Source organism: Telopea speciosissima, chromosome 7 (assembly GCF_018873765.1).
Source record: "Telopea speciosissima isolate NSW1024214 ecotype Mountain lineage chromosome 7, Tspe_v1, whole genome shotgun sequence".
Taxonomy (NCBI): Eukaryota; Viridiplantae; Streptophyta; class Magnoliopsida; order Proteales; family Proteaceae; genus Telopea; species Telopea speciosissima.
The window spans coordinates 65117594-65134357 of record NC_057922.1 but is presented as its reverse complement, the minus strand read 5'-3'; the positions used below and the strand labels follow the sequence as shown (position 1 = coordinate 65134357).

Below are 16764 nucleotides of genomic sequence, written 5' to 3'. Positions count from 1 at the left end.
TTCAGAAAAACTGCCCGGTATGATGCAGTTTCCATATAGAACAGTTTAATATTGGACCAACTGAAAATGGGCCTGATGTAGATCAAAGTTCCATGTGTAGCCGTAGGTAACAAGGCCCCAAAACCAGCCCAGTATCGCTGTGGGATTCAACTGTTGTGGGAGGCAGCCTGGTCTGATGATGTGGCAGGATTTTGTTGATTCGATGGAGCATCACATAAGGCAGCCCAAGTCCAGATTGTGTGGAGAAAATTCAGATTATATTTGCAACGTTGCATATGAGTTGATGTAGATCGAAACATGAAGAAGAAAATATCAAAACAATGTTCACGTGAACAGTATCACCGCCAATAGTTTCCTTGTTTGGGAATGCTTTTTAGTAGATCTGGTGGGGCCCATGACTTTTTAGGAGATTTTTATCCCAAGAGATAGAGCGGTCAAGAGACAATTTAGGAACTCATTTTGTCTTTGCATGGGGGACTTAGTGTTCAGTTTTAAGTTCCTATTTCTAGATTAGATTAGTTTCTAAATTCTAGGACTCTTTATTTTGCCAACTAATGTGTTTCAATTTATTTGTAATTAGTGTCAAATTATGACAAAATCTAGGAGTTTCTTTTCCACGCAAGAAAGAGTTGTTTTCGTGTAATGGGTAGTTTCTATTTTTAGGATTCTTTATTTGTTAGTTAATTAGATTTCTATTAGGAATTTATTTTATCTCTAAAAGACTTTGATGTAATCGATTTGAAGTTTATAAATAAAGAAAAAAGGGCTGAAACAGCCAAGTTGAGTTTGAGAAAAAGAATGAGCTTGGTTAAAGCCATTAATGGCCTGTGAGAGGCCGTGGGTGAGAGACCTGATGAGCACATTTATGTGTGAAATCTTAGGGCATAAAGCATGCATTTTACCACATTGGACAGAGTTAATCGGTGCTTTCTTGTGCTCTTCAGGTTTTAGGTGAATTCTTGTGAAAATGGAGGAGATGATGCTAAGGAAATGTTTTTAAGCTGTTTAAAGGTGTTAATGGCTTGGATGCGTAGCCCATCGAGTCAGCTTCGTAACGGTTCAAACGGCACTTGATTCCGAGTTGAAACGAAGAAGTTACGGCCATTTTTGTAACGAAGCACGAAAATGGTCTATAGGGGTTTATTTGTAATTATTGATAGTTGGCTGGGGACAAAGTGAAGCAAAGTTCAGATTTCAGGGGCCTTAACGCAATTATTAGAAGTTATATTTCTTGTACCCGAAAGATTCCATTTGGAGGGCTCTGGACAGTCCAACTTCAACTTGAGATATCTTGGGCTCCCGAACTCTAAATTGGACAAAATTTGGGTCTATTTTGGGTGATTTTTCGCAAGGAACACAATGGTGAGGCCTATATAAGCACCCCATGCTTCACGTTTTCTAAAGGATAGAATGGGTATTTTATTTATTCTTGAAGGAATCCTAGTCATCACCCTTACTCTCTCTGTCCTCCAACTTATCAAGGGCACTTCTGGAATTCTACTTGGGATAGATTTATTTTGAAAGATATTTTCTCATCTATGAAAGGTTGAAAAATCAAAGCATCTTTGATTTTATTGCTTGGAGAAGATATCTACAAAGAAAAAGCACTTGTTAGAATTGGAATTTTACTTTTCTAGAAATAGAAGGTCTATGTAAACAATCTTCTCTTCTTCTTCTTTCTATTTTTTTTCCTTTTTTCTTAGGATTCAAGGCATTGTAAAAGAGGAAGGAGAAGAGAATATTCTCTTTTCTTAGGGAATATTTCTCCTACACTTCCCTCTTCTCTCTTCCCCTCTCTTCCCCCTATAAATACCCCTTGCCCTCTGGATTGTACGAAATTAGTTTTTTTAGTTCAGTTTTTAGTTAGTTTCTAGTTCAATTTTAATTCAGTTTTTAGTGTAACTTTTAGTTCATTCACTTAGTAAAATTTCTTTTCTTCTCCTCCTAAGTTGTGATTTTTGGCCTTTCTAAGTTCTAGTTTGCTTTTTTATTTTCATTTAATGGTTGTAATAGGTTTAATTTATGCTTTAATTTCAATTTAAGTCTTCAATTGGGTTGTAATTTCTTAATTCTAGTTTAGGTTTTAAGCCTTCTAGTCTAAGTTCTTAAGTTGATGACAAGACTTGAAGATTTAGAAGAGGACGCCAAGGTAAGTTTATGAAGTATTCAAGGTTACATTCATGCAAACACATCCAGGTTTTACTATCTAAACTCTCAATCTCATTCTCCCTCTCCTCTATCTCTCTCTCTATCTTCTTCTTCTTCTCCCTCTATTTCTTTTATTTTTTTTATATGGTTGTGGTATGTGGATGCACTTTTATTCCCTTATTTATTTTTATGTGATTATGAAGTGTGGTTGCGTTTTTGTTATTCCTTCCAATTTACGTTAGTTTGATAGGTTAGATGCTCATGTGTTAGGACACTAACTTAATCCCTTAATTTTGTTAGATGCTTATGAGTTAGGATGCATTAATTTTCATTAGTTTCATTAGTTTAATTTAACGCTTTAATTTGGTTCACTTTGCATTACTTTTAAGTTAGTTAAATAGAGTGGCGTATATCTCCTCGTGTTCGACCCGTAGCTACGATTGACCCGTACGTTTGCGGTATAATTTTTAAACTCAAACAAGACCTAAGAGAGTGGGATACTCGATCCAATCCTATTCTTCTTCTTTATTTTCTATTTTCTATTTTCTTTGTTTCTATTTCAATCGATTACATTGTGTGATCTGCTACAAGTTCATAAATTGTCCCCCAGTTTTTGAAGATCAAACTAGCATTAAACTTTGTTGAAGAAGATTCGGCCTGGGGCGAGGTCCTTCGTGATCCAGCTCTACATTAGGGCCAGTTCTAGTTTGACAGCCAGTTCAGTATGGTTTTCAAAATCATGCTCTCTAAAATGAGACAGGATCTTAATCGACTCTGCAAAGGCTGTGTACATTTGCCCCTCCCAGACCCTGCAGTAGTGGGCCTCGTGCACTGGGACGCTCTTTTTTATGTCCACTCTCTACAAGCATTGTGGCATCCTTTTCTCCTCCCTCAGTCAAGTCACTATAATCCATCCAACAAAGAGATTAAAGAATATGAAGGGATCAAAGGCTAAAGTTAGTACAATGGTGCATTTGAATGATGCCAATGCTCAACATGGAAGAATTCATAAAGGGATTATGGAGCCTAAGGTTCAAGCTATTGGGTTGTTTTTGTAATTTCTTTAAACTTTAGTACAAGCCATGTAGAGTCACATTTAGTTTATTTAAATTTTAGAGCCAAGTGTGAATCAGTTTTAATGTGAGCAGGAGTGCTGTTTAGCTTCATACTTTTGAGTCTTTCTTATCACTTTATCAGTTTTAACACCACTTTGAGAGAATCTTATTACTTCTTTCAAGTTCTACTAGGAATAGGAATGAAGACAGGTTTTTTATTCTTTCTTCTTTTTCTTTTATTTCTTATAAACAAGATTTTAAAAACCTCTCCTTTTTTTATAATAAAAAATAAAAATACAAAAACAAAAATTATTAGGTCATATATATGCAGCACATCTCAGGGAAATAAAACTGGCTTGAAGTGCACTGGGCAAGAGTCAAGGCATCTCAATCTGTATCATGTTATTAGACGTCACCTTGACTTCATAGGGAAGGCAAAGTTCACAGTCAACCAAGAGAAGCTATCTAAGATATGCAATCAAAAATCCTTGATGAAGCTTCAGGTCCACATAATCAGTGAAGATTGCCTAAACTCATATTAGTGCCTTAATTTTAAGAATCAAAAGCATCAGAAAGGTTTAGAAACCAACCTGCTTGAACATCATGCCGATTGAGGGCCGACTAGCTGTGACAAGACGCTCACTGAAGCCCTAAAGTACAGAAACAAAGTAATCACAAATTGCACAGGATATGTAAAGTATGTAAGCAAGCTTCGAAAGGACAAGTTCCCAATCTAATTTACTTATTTATACAATAAAAAGTTCAAAATGTTAAGTTTAGAAATTTATTACACTAATTTTGACTGCATTGAAAAACAACCCAATAAAAACTAAACTTGTAGCTAAAAGATCAAGTAGGAAGGAAAGTTCAAGGCACAGTGAGTTGTAAGAATACTAAAGCTAGCATAGTTACAAAGATTTCCTTCCCTCGTCACACTACAAAGTAATGACGTTATATCTGGCAAAATAACGAACTTTAGTAACATGAGTTCACTGATATACAAGGACAGGATGCTGAACATATCAACTAGGATGCCTTAAATAAAAAAAGGTAAACAACCTCGCCTAACTAATATTCAGAATAAAATATAAAAACAATCTTCACAATTACAGAATCAAAAGGCTCAAGGATGGAAATAAACCTTGCTCAGCGCATTAATTGCCATAATTATTTGCTGGATATTAGCAGTATTAGCAGAAAATTCTTCTGAGCTCTGTACCTTTGCATCCAAAAGCTGCACCTCAACCTGGATTCAAGCATGCATTTAAGAGTAAACAAATCACATGCAAACTCCCAACAGTTTCAGGTATAGACGGGAAAGAAATAATGAAAATTCAAGCCAAAAAATAAGTTCCTCCATGTAACTACATAATATGGGTTCCATAACAACAGTAATTCCACCTTAACCTGTTGACAAAGAGGAGTGAGCAGTGAAGAAAGGTACTCAGATTGCTTTTCAGGTGGTACATCTTCCATCCCTATTAACAATCCAATTGCCTGGAAAACGTTGATGCAAATCAGATCAAATCAAACCAGCGTAGCAGAGACCAAAGTTCAGAAGCATAACTCAAATATATGAAAATGAGCTATACCTCAAATATGTGGCTCCCATCTTCAGATACTGAAAACTTCAAGTCTTTTGATGTCCAACCTAATTGTGTAAACCTAGCAACTGTATCTTGTAGACTCTGAAAACCCATGAAAAGTAAAATAGAAGAATGGTGACATGAGCTAAATAAGGTACAAAAGAAGGCCGAAGATGGAAATCAAAGGGAAGCAACAAATAAGAAAGGGAGGGTGAATACTTGTAAAATCATCTCTATGAAAGGAACGAGCTTTGCTTTCAGCATTTTCACAACTCTCATGAAGAGATAACTAGCCCTTCGACTCACGTGGAGGTTTAGATGGTGTATGCCCCTCTCATCCAAAAAAGCAGCCAATACCATTGGTATGTACTGAGTATTCTCCTGAATAAACTTCATGTATCTTGTTATTGTCTCCAAGTACACAAGAGCCACCAGCCTATTAGAATGACAAGGAAACCTTGTTGATAAGAGCATTGGCACCAATTCCCTCAAGAGCCCACTTCCAGTTCTCATTGCCTCGTCACTTATTGACTCTCCAAGAGCATAGAAAAGAGAAAGTGCAGCTTCTACCTCTTCAACATTCCTCTCTGAGGAAGACACAAGGCCACTAGCTAATGAATTCCGGATAAATATAAGTGAAACATCAGGTGCAACACGACCCACATTTCGGAGCAACAAAAATAATTCCTTCCGATACTCTACCATCCGATCTTCCTCTTCCATTCCAATCTTATCTGGCATATCAAGATTATCTCTATAAGAAGGATCATAGCAAATCTGTGCACGAATCACCTCCAATATTTGGCCCACATGAAGAACTTGTTTGTCTCTCAATGGTGACAAGTTCTTCATTGTAGCAACATAGCTCAACAAAAACTGAACAACATTGAACGTTGTATCCACTTCACAGTTTTGCATGACATAGAATACTGAAGGCAATACTTCATCTAAAAGTTCCATCGAAACCTTTTCTCTATCTTCTGAATCCAGATGCTTTGAGCAATCCAGAACCTCTGCTGCATAGCCAGTGAGCAAAGCTGCCAATTTTGAAACCAACTCAGAATCCTCAGCCCCAGCCACCAAAGGGAAAACCCGGCTTATCTGAAGACTACGCAACAGTGATAGCTTGGATTGTGGATCCATCCGCTTAGAAACCATTGCTAAGACACAACTGGCAGCAGCACCACGGAGCTGCTCCAGTAGGCCCTCGATCAAGATAAGCTCAAACAACATGGGGACAAACGCATCATTTGCAATTAATCCAATATCAATCCAAGATGTGCATCTCCTCATGGATTCTAAGACACTAGAGCACAATTCTGGGTTGGATGACCTATAGAGGGAGACAATGTCATACCAAGCTCGCACAATCTGAGCCACACACTGTTGCCTCATTGCATCCTTAACCCGTCCAGCAACAGCAATTTCCTCTGCATTACGGGGATAGTCTAAGCTAATCAGCTCATCATCCAATGTGTTCAAGACCCGGCAGAACATTTCAATCACTGGAGCGCCCTTACCCAGGTTTGAAAGGAAATCAACAAATACAGATGACCAAATCAAAGGATACTCGAAATATATGAGAGTGACCAACACTTGCGCCAACTTGTTTTTAATGAATGCTGGGCCCTCCAAAACCCTAATGGAGTTCTCGTCATCTGGACCATCCAAACAAGCAATTGAGAACATAGACTTCCTCATATAGGACTTGTCATCAGGGCTCATGGTTGAGTACCGGAGGCGGAGAACTTCGTGGAGAGTCTGCAAGCACCAGAACTGTACTTCAACGAATTTAGTGCAAGTAAGGCGTTCTATACAGAGACGATATATAGTTGGGGTTTCCTTCATCTGATGGCAGTAAACGACGGCTTGAGATTTCAGAACGGGATCAATGGTGCCAGATTCATCAAAACTGATTAGTATAGCCCTCTCAAGGTCATCCATGGCGTTTCTGGGACCTGAAAGGCACAAACAAGATCCTAAGACCTAATGAAGAATTGTAGTTATAACCTTTTCTCTTCCAAATCCGCAGAATCTCTGGATGAGAAAATTTAATAACATAAGAACTAATTTTCTACTCTTACACTAAACAATTCTACTTCATTAACATAAAAGAAGAAAGATTAAAGAATCCAACCAAACTAATCAAAATAAATAAACTTATAACCAACTTGAATGTTTTCATAGAAGATCGAATAAGCTTCAATGCTGAAAAATATCCAGCAAAACGTACCCCGATAGATAGAGAAAATCGACCAGTGGTTTTATTTGTGAAAGAAATTAAAACAAAAAAGAAAGAATCTGCTAGGTTTCGATGATCGGATGAGTGTATATAGTTGAAGGAGACTACAGAGGTTCAGAGACCGTGGTCTACATGCGCAGAGGAAGGAGAGAAAGGAAAAAGGGTTAGCGATCGAAGAACGGTTTTTATAGCAACTGATAACCAAAACCACCACTATTTTACACTAAATTACCGAAAATATCCACTCATACTTACCGAATTACTGTCCTGATTCCGAACCTCTTCCTATCGATTTTTTGACCGTTGGATTCGGATATTATCATTATTCATACTATTTTCCTACCATGGTTATAAATATCTGTACAGGTTTGGGTGTATCGGTCTATCCGTATATCTGTATAGGCTTGGGTGTATCGGTCTATTCGTATATCTGTATAGGTTTGGGTGTATAAGTCTATCCGTACAGTATTGGTCATGCTCCATATCGATATCTGTCCAATCCTGTATTAGTGGAATGGTTCTTATCAGATGTAAAATTGTTAGAAAAAAAATTAGGGGAAAGTTTTCATACTCGGTCGTGTCCCCTCTCACAAAGAGTTGGAAAAGTCATAAACCCCCACCCATTAATTAATGCCTTGAAATTTCCACCCTCTCACATACATGGCTTACACAGTTGTGTATGAAAAATTTTCCCAAAAAATTATATTAAAACAGAACAAAATTGCCTTTATACTACTTTCTTACCATGATATTATAAGGAGAAAGGAGTCTATTTATTGAAGCATGACCGACAAAAGGATCTTAATTACATAGATCAGACAACCAAGTAGTGATTAAATGTATTGATCGATCTAGTTGATATTGATATTTGCCTAGTAGAATAATTCATATGAGGGGTAAATTATATGGATTTGTATCAATGTCGAGCAATCCTTATCAATCTCAGTTGTGCCCGATTTTGATACATGCCCAATCTTACATCTGTGTAGTTCTAATATTAAAAGTAAATCTTTCTGAAAATGAAAAATTTTATTGAAATCGAGGGTAGGGGCATCAACATGGATGAGATTTTAGATTTTGGACAGTAATTATGATTAGGATAGAGTTTTTTTCTATAAAAAAAGAAGAAGAAGACACATCTTCTAGTCACCAAATGGTAAATTGAGAAGTTGTAATTCCCTTTTGATTGATTTTGGTTTATTCCCAAAACTTATTTAATAAAAGGATAAAAAAGGGTTTTCAAAATAATTTGAAAATTAATTTGTTATTACGATTAGGGAAAATGTTCTCTGTACTCTGGCCCAGACACATGGTGACATGGGGGTGGACAAAATGATAGTCCTACCCCCCTGAATGATCAAAATAACACCCTCATCCCACCCCCAGTGTCACCCCGAGTAGAGAAAACCGCCCCTTACAATTATTATTAAAAAATTATATTTTTTGAAATAGACATGTGAAATGACAAAATTTACCCCTACAACAAAGATTTTTCATTAACAAATTAAAGATAACTTAGTTGACAAGGGACCATGACCTCAAGATTCAAGAGGCCTCTTCCTAAGTTCAACTCCCTTGGGCCGCACGCATTATATCAACAAGCAAGTATCCTTCCCGACTTCCAACTCCCCTTAGTCCCTTGGGTCGCACGCACTATGTCAAGATGTAAATATCCTCCTGAGTTCAACTCCCTTGGCCGCACGCACTATATCCGCTCTCTTAGGCTTTGTGGGCCGCCCAAATCGATTGCACTCCTAGGCCGTTATCCATTCAGCTTATGTTGGGCCCTAAATCAAATGGGTATTCCTGGGCCAGCCCAGCATAAAGTTGTGGCTATTTTTTAGGGTAAATATTTCCACGTATCAGTAGTTTTTTTTGTTGGGTAAATACGTACTAGTAGGTTTGGAAGCAGTAAAGTACGAATATTAAAAAATTGGGCAAGACTCGTTGTCTGGGGGTGTAGCACTTGCACCAGCACAAGGGCCAATGAGAACGTACATAAGAGGATCTACGTGACATGAAATTTTTCATTTTATTGGGAGTCTAAACATTAAATTTACATCATCATGTGTCTAGAGTAGGAACAACACGACTAGCTATTGTATTTTTTCCCTAAAAATTTAAAGTTAAAAATAAACATATAATAACAATACGATACGATACGCGTTTAATACACGTTTAGTATGATTTCTGTTTAAAATCTCAAGAACAAAAATATGGACATTTATAGTCAAGGTTTTCAATATTGGCATTGTTATCGACTTATCGGTCTCAACTCTCTATTGATATTAATGTTGATACATATCGATTGTATCAAACGATTTTGTCCTCTTTTTTATTTAAAAAAAAAAATCATTTTTAGGCAAATTTCCTCTTACTAAGAATCGTCACGTAGAAGCAAAATCGATAATGCACTGATATAAACATTGGTAGGGAGAACATGAATGAGATTTATGCCTTTTCAGGAGGGATTGAGCAGTCAATTCGTGGGGCCAGTGTTTGTGGATAGACTACTTTTTTCGATATTGGTAAATATACATGTTAGATGGATCCTGATCCAACGGATGGGAACATGATATTGTTGTATATTCTGATTTATAGCACAGTTACGCCACCACCAAGTCACTAACTCCAATATTATATTGGGGTGTTTTCACTTTGTTTATTTGGACTTTTCTAGAAAGTTGGTACGAGGCACGCCCTAGTTTCTGTACACCCTATTTAACCCTTTCTTTATTTGGACTGACAGAATCTCTCACTCCTACCAAAAAAAAAAAAAAATAGAGAATCTCTCACTCTATTGTCTCCTTTCTTTCTATCCACTCCCCCCCCCCCCCACCCCCGGCCCCCTTTCTCTTCTCAACAGAGGTGTAAGGTTGGGGACCCCCTCTCTGCTAAATCTCGACATGGTGTGGCTCATGCTTCGTGGGCCTCAGATCTGCACCCACTTGCACCAAGATTCCAACCAGCATCCTGATGTGTTCTTCTTCCTCTTCCACGCGGGCCCTTTCGAAGGCAAGTTTTTTTTATTTTTTGGCAGTGGTATCTAACTGTCCAATGAGAGTTTAATCACAGCTAAGTGGGTGAGGAAAGGAAATGCCTTATGATGGTACATGGTGAAGACAGGAGACTGGAGAGTGGGAGTCTTTACTCTACAAGGAGAGTTGTTGACGGTGCCATTACCAACGATGTGGAAGAATGGCACTGTTATTGGTGAAGCCTGATTTCGATCCAGAAAGTACAGTTGGGATCTTCGGATGGCCGTTTCAGCCTCGAAACAATCTCGGATTGCCGAAAAATGGTATACATCACCGCCAAAGGCTGTGTGTTGTGTTGGGCTCGTCAAGATCTTTGAAACAGTATATTTTAGGATATATGTTATGATTTGGTCCGACCCTGTCCGGTTTGGCATTTTTTTGTATGGGGGTATTTCTGTACTTTCTCGGGTTAGGATTTCTCTATATATAATGTTCTTATCTCTGGGAGGGCTGTATGAGAGGTTCTATAATATTTCCAAAATATAGTGAAATATGTTCTATTGCTTGGCCATGGATGTAGCTTCCCATCTTGGGGGTGAACCACATAAATCTCTGGTGTTGTGTGTTGTGTGTCTTCTTTGTTTTTTGTTTTCTTCTGCAAATCATCATTCTGAACGTTGTTTTCTTAACAGGCACAAGGCTTTTGTCTTATGCATGTTTGTTGATGTCACGCCCCCAAATCCATCCAGGAATTTAGGTCGTTAACGGTCCACAAGATCAAGCCTTAGCAAAATATGAACTACAGTGTGAACCAAATCATTAATCACCATATCCTCAAATACAATAGCAGTGGATACTAATCATAATCCATTCAACTAACACAATGGGAGTCTTCTATTTCAAACAATAATCTATATTTCAAAACTCAAAGTCTAAATCATTACAGTGTCTTTAAGCCAATATTTAATCAAAGTTACATCTTTCAAACTTTAAATAAAAAATAGAGTTATTCACCCAAAAAAAAAACACAGAGTCAAACTACTAGTCCATAAATCCAAAAATTGTCTCAATAAGAATTGAAAAAAAAAATTCATGTACAATAAACATATTCACCATATCCAAATGTCACATTTTCATGGTTCTCCACATAAGTTTGCTCTAACTCAACTGGTTCTCCAATTGAAAATATAACGAGGGATAAGCTAAGGAAAGCTTATTGAGGAAACGAAACAGTTCCACATAATCATTTAAAAAAGAATGCAACAAAACATACTTAAAGACATGTAAAATATCATACGAATAAATAACAAGAAGCAGAACCAAAGAAATTCTACTTAAGTTTTATGTAACAAAAGAAAGAATCATCTATTCAATTATATCGACATCCAAAGCAACTACAATCAATATGCATATAAACGAAAATGTGCTTGCACCTTCTATCTAGGTCACAAAAACAAAAGATGCATGCACCTTTTGTACAGGTCACCAAAATAAAATGTGTATGCACCTTCTATATAGGTCACCAAAATAAAATATGTTTGCACCTTCTATACAGGTCATAAAATAAGATGTGACTGCACCTTCTATACTAGTCCCGAAAATAAAAGAGATGTTTGCACCTTTTATACAGGTCATCGAACAGGAAGAAACGTGAATGTACACACACAATTCATAGAAAACATTATATTCCAAAATTAACAATGCATAACATGCTTATTTTTTTTTTACATCAATTAAAACAAAATTTATAAATATGAGTAGTTTTGAGAATTAGAAAGAGATATTTTATTATAAAAATATAAATATGAAACTGTGTAATTTCACTCACAAAATTGCTGAAAATCGAATTTCTGAGGAAACCTTAAAGGTGCTTTAATGGTGGAAGACCTCCCTCCCTTAGATGAAAACCGTACTTGAGGGAGGTTCAACAGTGGAGGTAAGAGCAGTCCTTCCTCTCTTCCTCTTTCCCTTTTTTCTCTCAATCGACTTCTCTTAAATTTTGTTACGCATTCCAGAGAGCTACAACTTCTGCCCGTATGTACCTTTTTACATTGCAAGCACAATTACTTCCGCATATAGTGACTAATCAACATATCAATTGATGTTGCTATGTTTTTCGCTTACGAAATTTGAATTTTACTAGATATTCCTATGGTGTTTTCTGTTCACACTTTCTTCTTTTCTTCTTCTTTCATATAAACAGAGTGTACAAGGAACTTACTTTGCAATAGCCATGTGGGTGGGATTCATATATTTCTACACATATTTTACTTCGTTTGTTTCTTTTTCAAAAAACTTAAGTGCAGTGGTCGGTGATGGAGTGCTGCACACAGTTGTAACTACCCCCGCCCCTTCCGAGCAAGAATGAAGATTTGGGTCAAGGGTCTCAGCGACTCTAAACCCTAGGCCCTTGGTTCCACTTCCAAACGTTGAGATCAATTAATTAACCTAATCTTTGAGTATCAGAGGGAGGCAGTCAATGAAAGCATTTGCAGAAGAGAAACAACTAGAAAGATAACCAACACAAGAAGCAAAACGGCCCAATGGATACGGAACTGTGAGGTGCATAATCACATACCCACAAAAACCTATGTATATTTTAGGCACTCTTACCACAAAATTAGGCGAAGCGGCTTGCATTGTGCTTCGTGAACCGGCGACGGAGAAGAAGGGGAGAGGGAGGGAGAGGGAGGAGATATTACAAAAAGGGTGCGTCTGTTTGTAACCAAGAAGGTTACAAACAGATGTTGTAACCGTATATTTTTTACCCCTAAATGATGACGTGGAAGTTATTTAAAGGGCCTAAAGAGGTAATTTACGATGACCCTCATCCCTCACGGACCTTGTAGACACCGGCGCCTGTAAAATATTTTCGTCTCGATCGGCAATCCACGGACATGGCCAGAGAAGCCAGATGAAGTAGGACAAAGTCAGGTTTTCTTGTTGCTTCAGATATTTCATTATTCCAACCGTCGATGTGCAACACAGAAAATGATAGTCGTGTCGGAGAAGCACTGGTCTCAGATTTGAAGAGAAATGGTTCCCTTCTGTTCTAGAGGATGTGGATCTGTCGTAATCCTCATCCGATTAGCCCTTTTGCAATCCTGTGATTCCTTTGCCCATCTCATGCAAAAAAACCGTGGTTGCAGCAGGTGGCGCGGGCAAGGGGTGTTGCTGAGAGTGGGGGTGGGCTAGAGGAAAATTAGGTGACAGGGGAGGGGGTGCTACGGTGAGTGGGGAGACAAATCGGGGAAGGGATGCTGCGAAGATGACCGCTCATGCTCGAATAGTCTGGTCAATCTATTTTTTTTTTGTCAATCTTCTCTGTTATGTTATGCACCTAAGCCACTCCTTCACTTTTTCCTCCCTCTCCATACTTAAACTTGCAAAAACTCCATTGCCACATAACTGGTTTTAGTCTGAGACAGAAACAAAGATTAGAAGTCGCGAGGTGAGATGGAAGCGGCGACATCAACGTTGGCCAACATGGATTTCAACAGAGAGTGAGGTAGGGTACGCAAGAGATCGACGAATGGAGCAGGGGGTGATGGTTGTTGGGTTCAAGGGGATGGGGGATGGGGGACAGATGCAATGGGCAGGGGAGGGGGAGGGAAATGTGGTGGGTAGGGACGGCGATGGTGAGCTAGAGTCGAAGCCCGAGACAGAACTGACAAGGGAGGGGAGAGCAACAGTGAAATCCGGGGAAGGAGTGGGGGGGAGGAGAAATTATAAAATAGTACCCAACTTTAATGTAGAGTGAGAAATAAAATTAAGGGCAAAAAAGAAAAGAAAAAATGGTTACAACAATAACTTGTAACCACCTCGGTTACAAACAGCTTTACCCTTACAAAAAAACCATCTCCCGAAACAGAGAATGATAAATATAATAAAGGGTAAATTAAAAAAAAAAAAAAAAGTAGTTACAAGTAACCACCGTTGTTACAAACAGCCAGGTTCACGTTCACGTACGTGAATGTACAAGAACGGCTCTGACCCATTCAGATGGAATCCACCTCATGTGGATCCCACAGGGTGGATTCCATCTGAATGGCTCAGAGCCGTTCACGTACGTGAACTCTATTACAAACAGATTTACCCATTTTTTTATATCTTCTTTTGCACCAAAAGTTATTTAATGCATGGGTAAAAAAGAGTTTTCAAATGAGACATGTATTAAATGACTTGTAATTTTTTGGATTTTTTTTTGGTTCCTACATTAAATATTGTATTAATTGCATTTTGAGAATATAATAAGAGACAAAAAAAAGTTAAGTTATAATTTGCTAGTTAACCATTTTGGTGATAAGTTATTCATGTTTGTATTTACATAAACTTTTTTGTGCAAGAGAACGCTACATGGGTGTTTGCAGTGCACTACTCCTGCACCCATACACAGGGCTAGCGAAATGATCGTTGTGCCCCTAGGAATTTCCGCCTTTTCATGCAGCCGCGATAGTCATTTCACTTGCCCCTATGTTTGGTTGCAAAGGCAACACACGACACGCACCCCCCAGGCAGCGTTCTTTATCCCCAATTTTTTTGGCACTACATAATACATATAAATATCATTGTTGAAAAACTAGGTTTTCTGACTTGACTCATCTTTTAGAAAAACCTGGCGACTCAGCCCTGTCAAACACGATGAAGACGAGTCACGTTTTTTAATTTTATAATGCAATAAATATGTATAAATTAGTAAAAAATCATAGCAATACAAAAAAATATGGGAAAAAAAATCAAGTAATCACATATCAATGCATTTTGAGTTTATACCATTGAACAAGAGAAGGGAGTCGAGGAGTTGAGGCTTTCTTATTTTTTAAGATTATGGATTTACTATTTAGTTAACTTCGTTTCTAAGTGAATTGGTTTTATGATTTTTTAAAAATGATTAAACTCGTCGATTTTGTCATTACTCGGGTAAAAATACTGATTCTTATTTGACTCGGACTATTTATGATCCATTCTCGTCATTTTTTACCTAGGCCTAATTTACACGACTCTTGATTAGGTTTTCAAAATTTTGACTCAACTTGGGCGACTCGCCCAGTCAAAACCCGATTTCCCAACTATGATAAATATATTAAGGGAAATTTACACATACCACCCCTGAGGTTTGACGAAAGGATATTTTCACCCCCCAGTTTTGGAAAATTCTGCGTACCCCCCCCCCGAGGTTTGCAAATGGTAACAAATAAGTCCATTCCGTCAGTTCATGTCTAACACTGTTAAAAATTAGACTTGAACTGATGGAATTGCCCTTCTAAGAAGAAACCGAGAAAAAAAAAAAAAAAAAAAACACCAAAACCTGCAACTCATCTTCCCCAAATCGATTGGGGAAGATGAGTTGCAGGTCTCAAACCTCTTTTAGCTCATGCCTTTTAATTTGACAATTGGGGGAAATTTTACTTAAATATCTATGGTGCCTAGATATGGCGTACCTGTAAATCTTAATAGAGAAGTATTACAATAGACATGAGAAGGGATGTAGATATGAGGCTTGAGTTGGGTGGCGGTGGGCATGTTCTAGATCTGGAAACCGGAGTCAAAGATGGGGTTTTGGGTGGTGGAGGTGCGGTTCGTGGTTGTGGTGGTGGTGAGAAATTGGATCTGAAGAAGATGATTCAAGAGTTGGATTTGTCCGATGTCCCTCGGGTCTTCATTTGCCCCATTCTCTTGAACCCAATGTTGAAACCCATTTTCTGATAACACCCTACAACAGAGGCATTTGAAGAAATGAAGAAGATCAGGGTTCCTCTCCATCTCCCATTTCTCTTATTTTTTTAATTGTACACCTCCGCCTTGTCTCTCTTTCTCTAATTTTTTAAGATATGGATGTGGGCGGCTTGTGGCGATGCTTGGTATGCTAGTGCATGGATGGTGGCGTGATTGCGTATGCGGTTGCAACAACGGTGGCCATCTGTTGGGTGCGAGATGTGGCGGAGAAGACTGGAGAGGATGGTGGCGGGGCTACAGGGGAGCGAGAGAAGGAGGATTTGAGGTGGTGGTGGCGGTGGCAGCAGCGGCGAGGGAAAAATAGCAGAAGGAGAATAAAAAGTAGGAGGAAAGAAAAAGGAATGGGTTGCTCTACACTTGGTGCTTCAATCTTGAAATTCTGTAAAACCACTTGGTGCTTCGTTTGGGGAAGATGAGGGAAAATCGAATTGCAGCCTCTGGAACCGTCTTAAACAGCTTGAAATCTACAAATTTGGTGTCACCTAGGTCTGCTGAAACGATCCAAAACACCACAGCTCTGGAAATCAAGTGGTCTTTGGACTACAGATTTCTGAAATTGAAATCAGCGGTAATCACTTTAGGTTTGCCCCAAGTGCAAATGGGTTCAATCGAAGGGGTTTGTCCTTATGGTTTTGAAACCCTTATGGTTTTGAAACCTGCAACTCATCTTCCCCAATTTGATTGATTGGGGAAGATGAGTTGCAGGTATTTTTTATTTTTTTCCTTTGTAAGGTTAATTTTGTTCATTTACCTCTTTTTTTTTTGGGTTCTTCTTAGAGAAGGGCAATTCTGTCAATTCAAGTCTAATTTTTAACAGTGTTAGTCATGAACTGACGGAATGGGCTTATTTGTTACCGTTTGCAAACCTCAGGGGATACGCAGAATTTTCCAAAACTGGGGGGTGAAAATATCCTTTCGTCAAACCTCAGGGGTGGTATGTGTAAATTTCCTATATATTAACATATGATAAGGGCAGAATGGTAAAATTCTAACTTTCTTTCCAAACAAGATTTTCCCGA

At 38.2% G+C, this 16764-nt stretch overlaps 1 protein-coding gene across 2 annotated transcripts in view; it reads right to left on the bottom strand.

The window, feature by feature from the left end:
- Positions 1-7189, bottom strand: part of LOC122667866 (exportin-T) — a 30468-nt gene extending 23279 nt beyond the window's left edge. The window contains exons 1-6 of one of the 2 annotated variants that reach the window (XM_043864314.1): positions 7023-7189; positions 5009-6747; positions 4796-4891; positions 4605-4700; positions 4345-4449; positions 3794-3853 (exon numbers count right to left, since the gene is read on the bottom strand). In XM_043864314.1, coding sequence (XP_043720249.1) covers positions 3794-3853; positions 4345-4449; positions 4605-4700; positions 4796-4891; positions 5009-6733 — 2082 coding nt within the window. In that variant the 5' untranslated portion in view covers positions 6734-6747; positions 7023-7189. The remainder of the gene's footprint in view (positions 1-3793; positions 3854-4344; positions 4450-4604; positions 4701-4795; positions 4892-5008; positions 6748-7022) is intronic. The other variant, XM_043864315.1, reaches the window with a different exon arrangement.
- Between the last annotated feature and the right edge of the window lie 9575 nt (positions 7190-16764).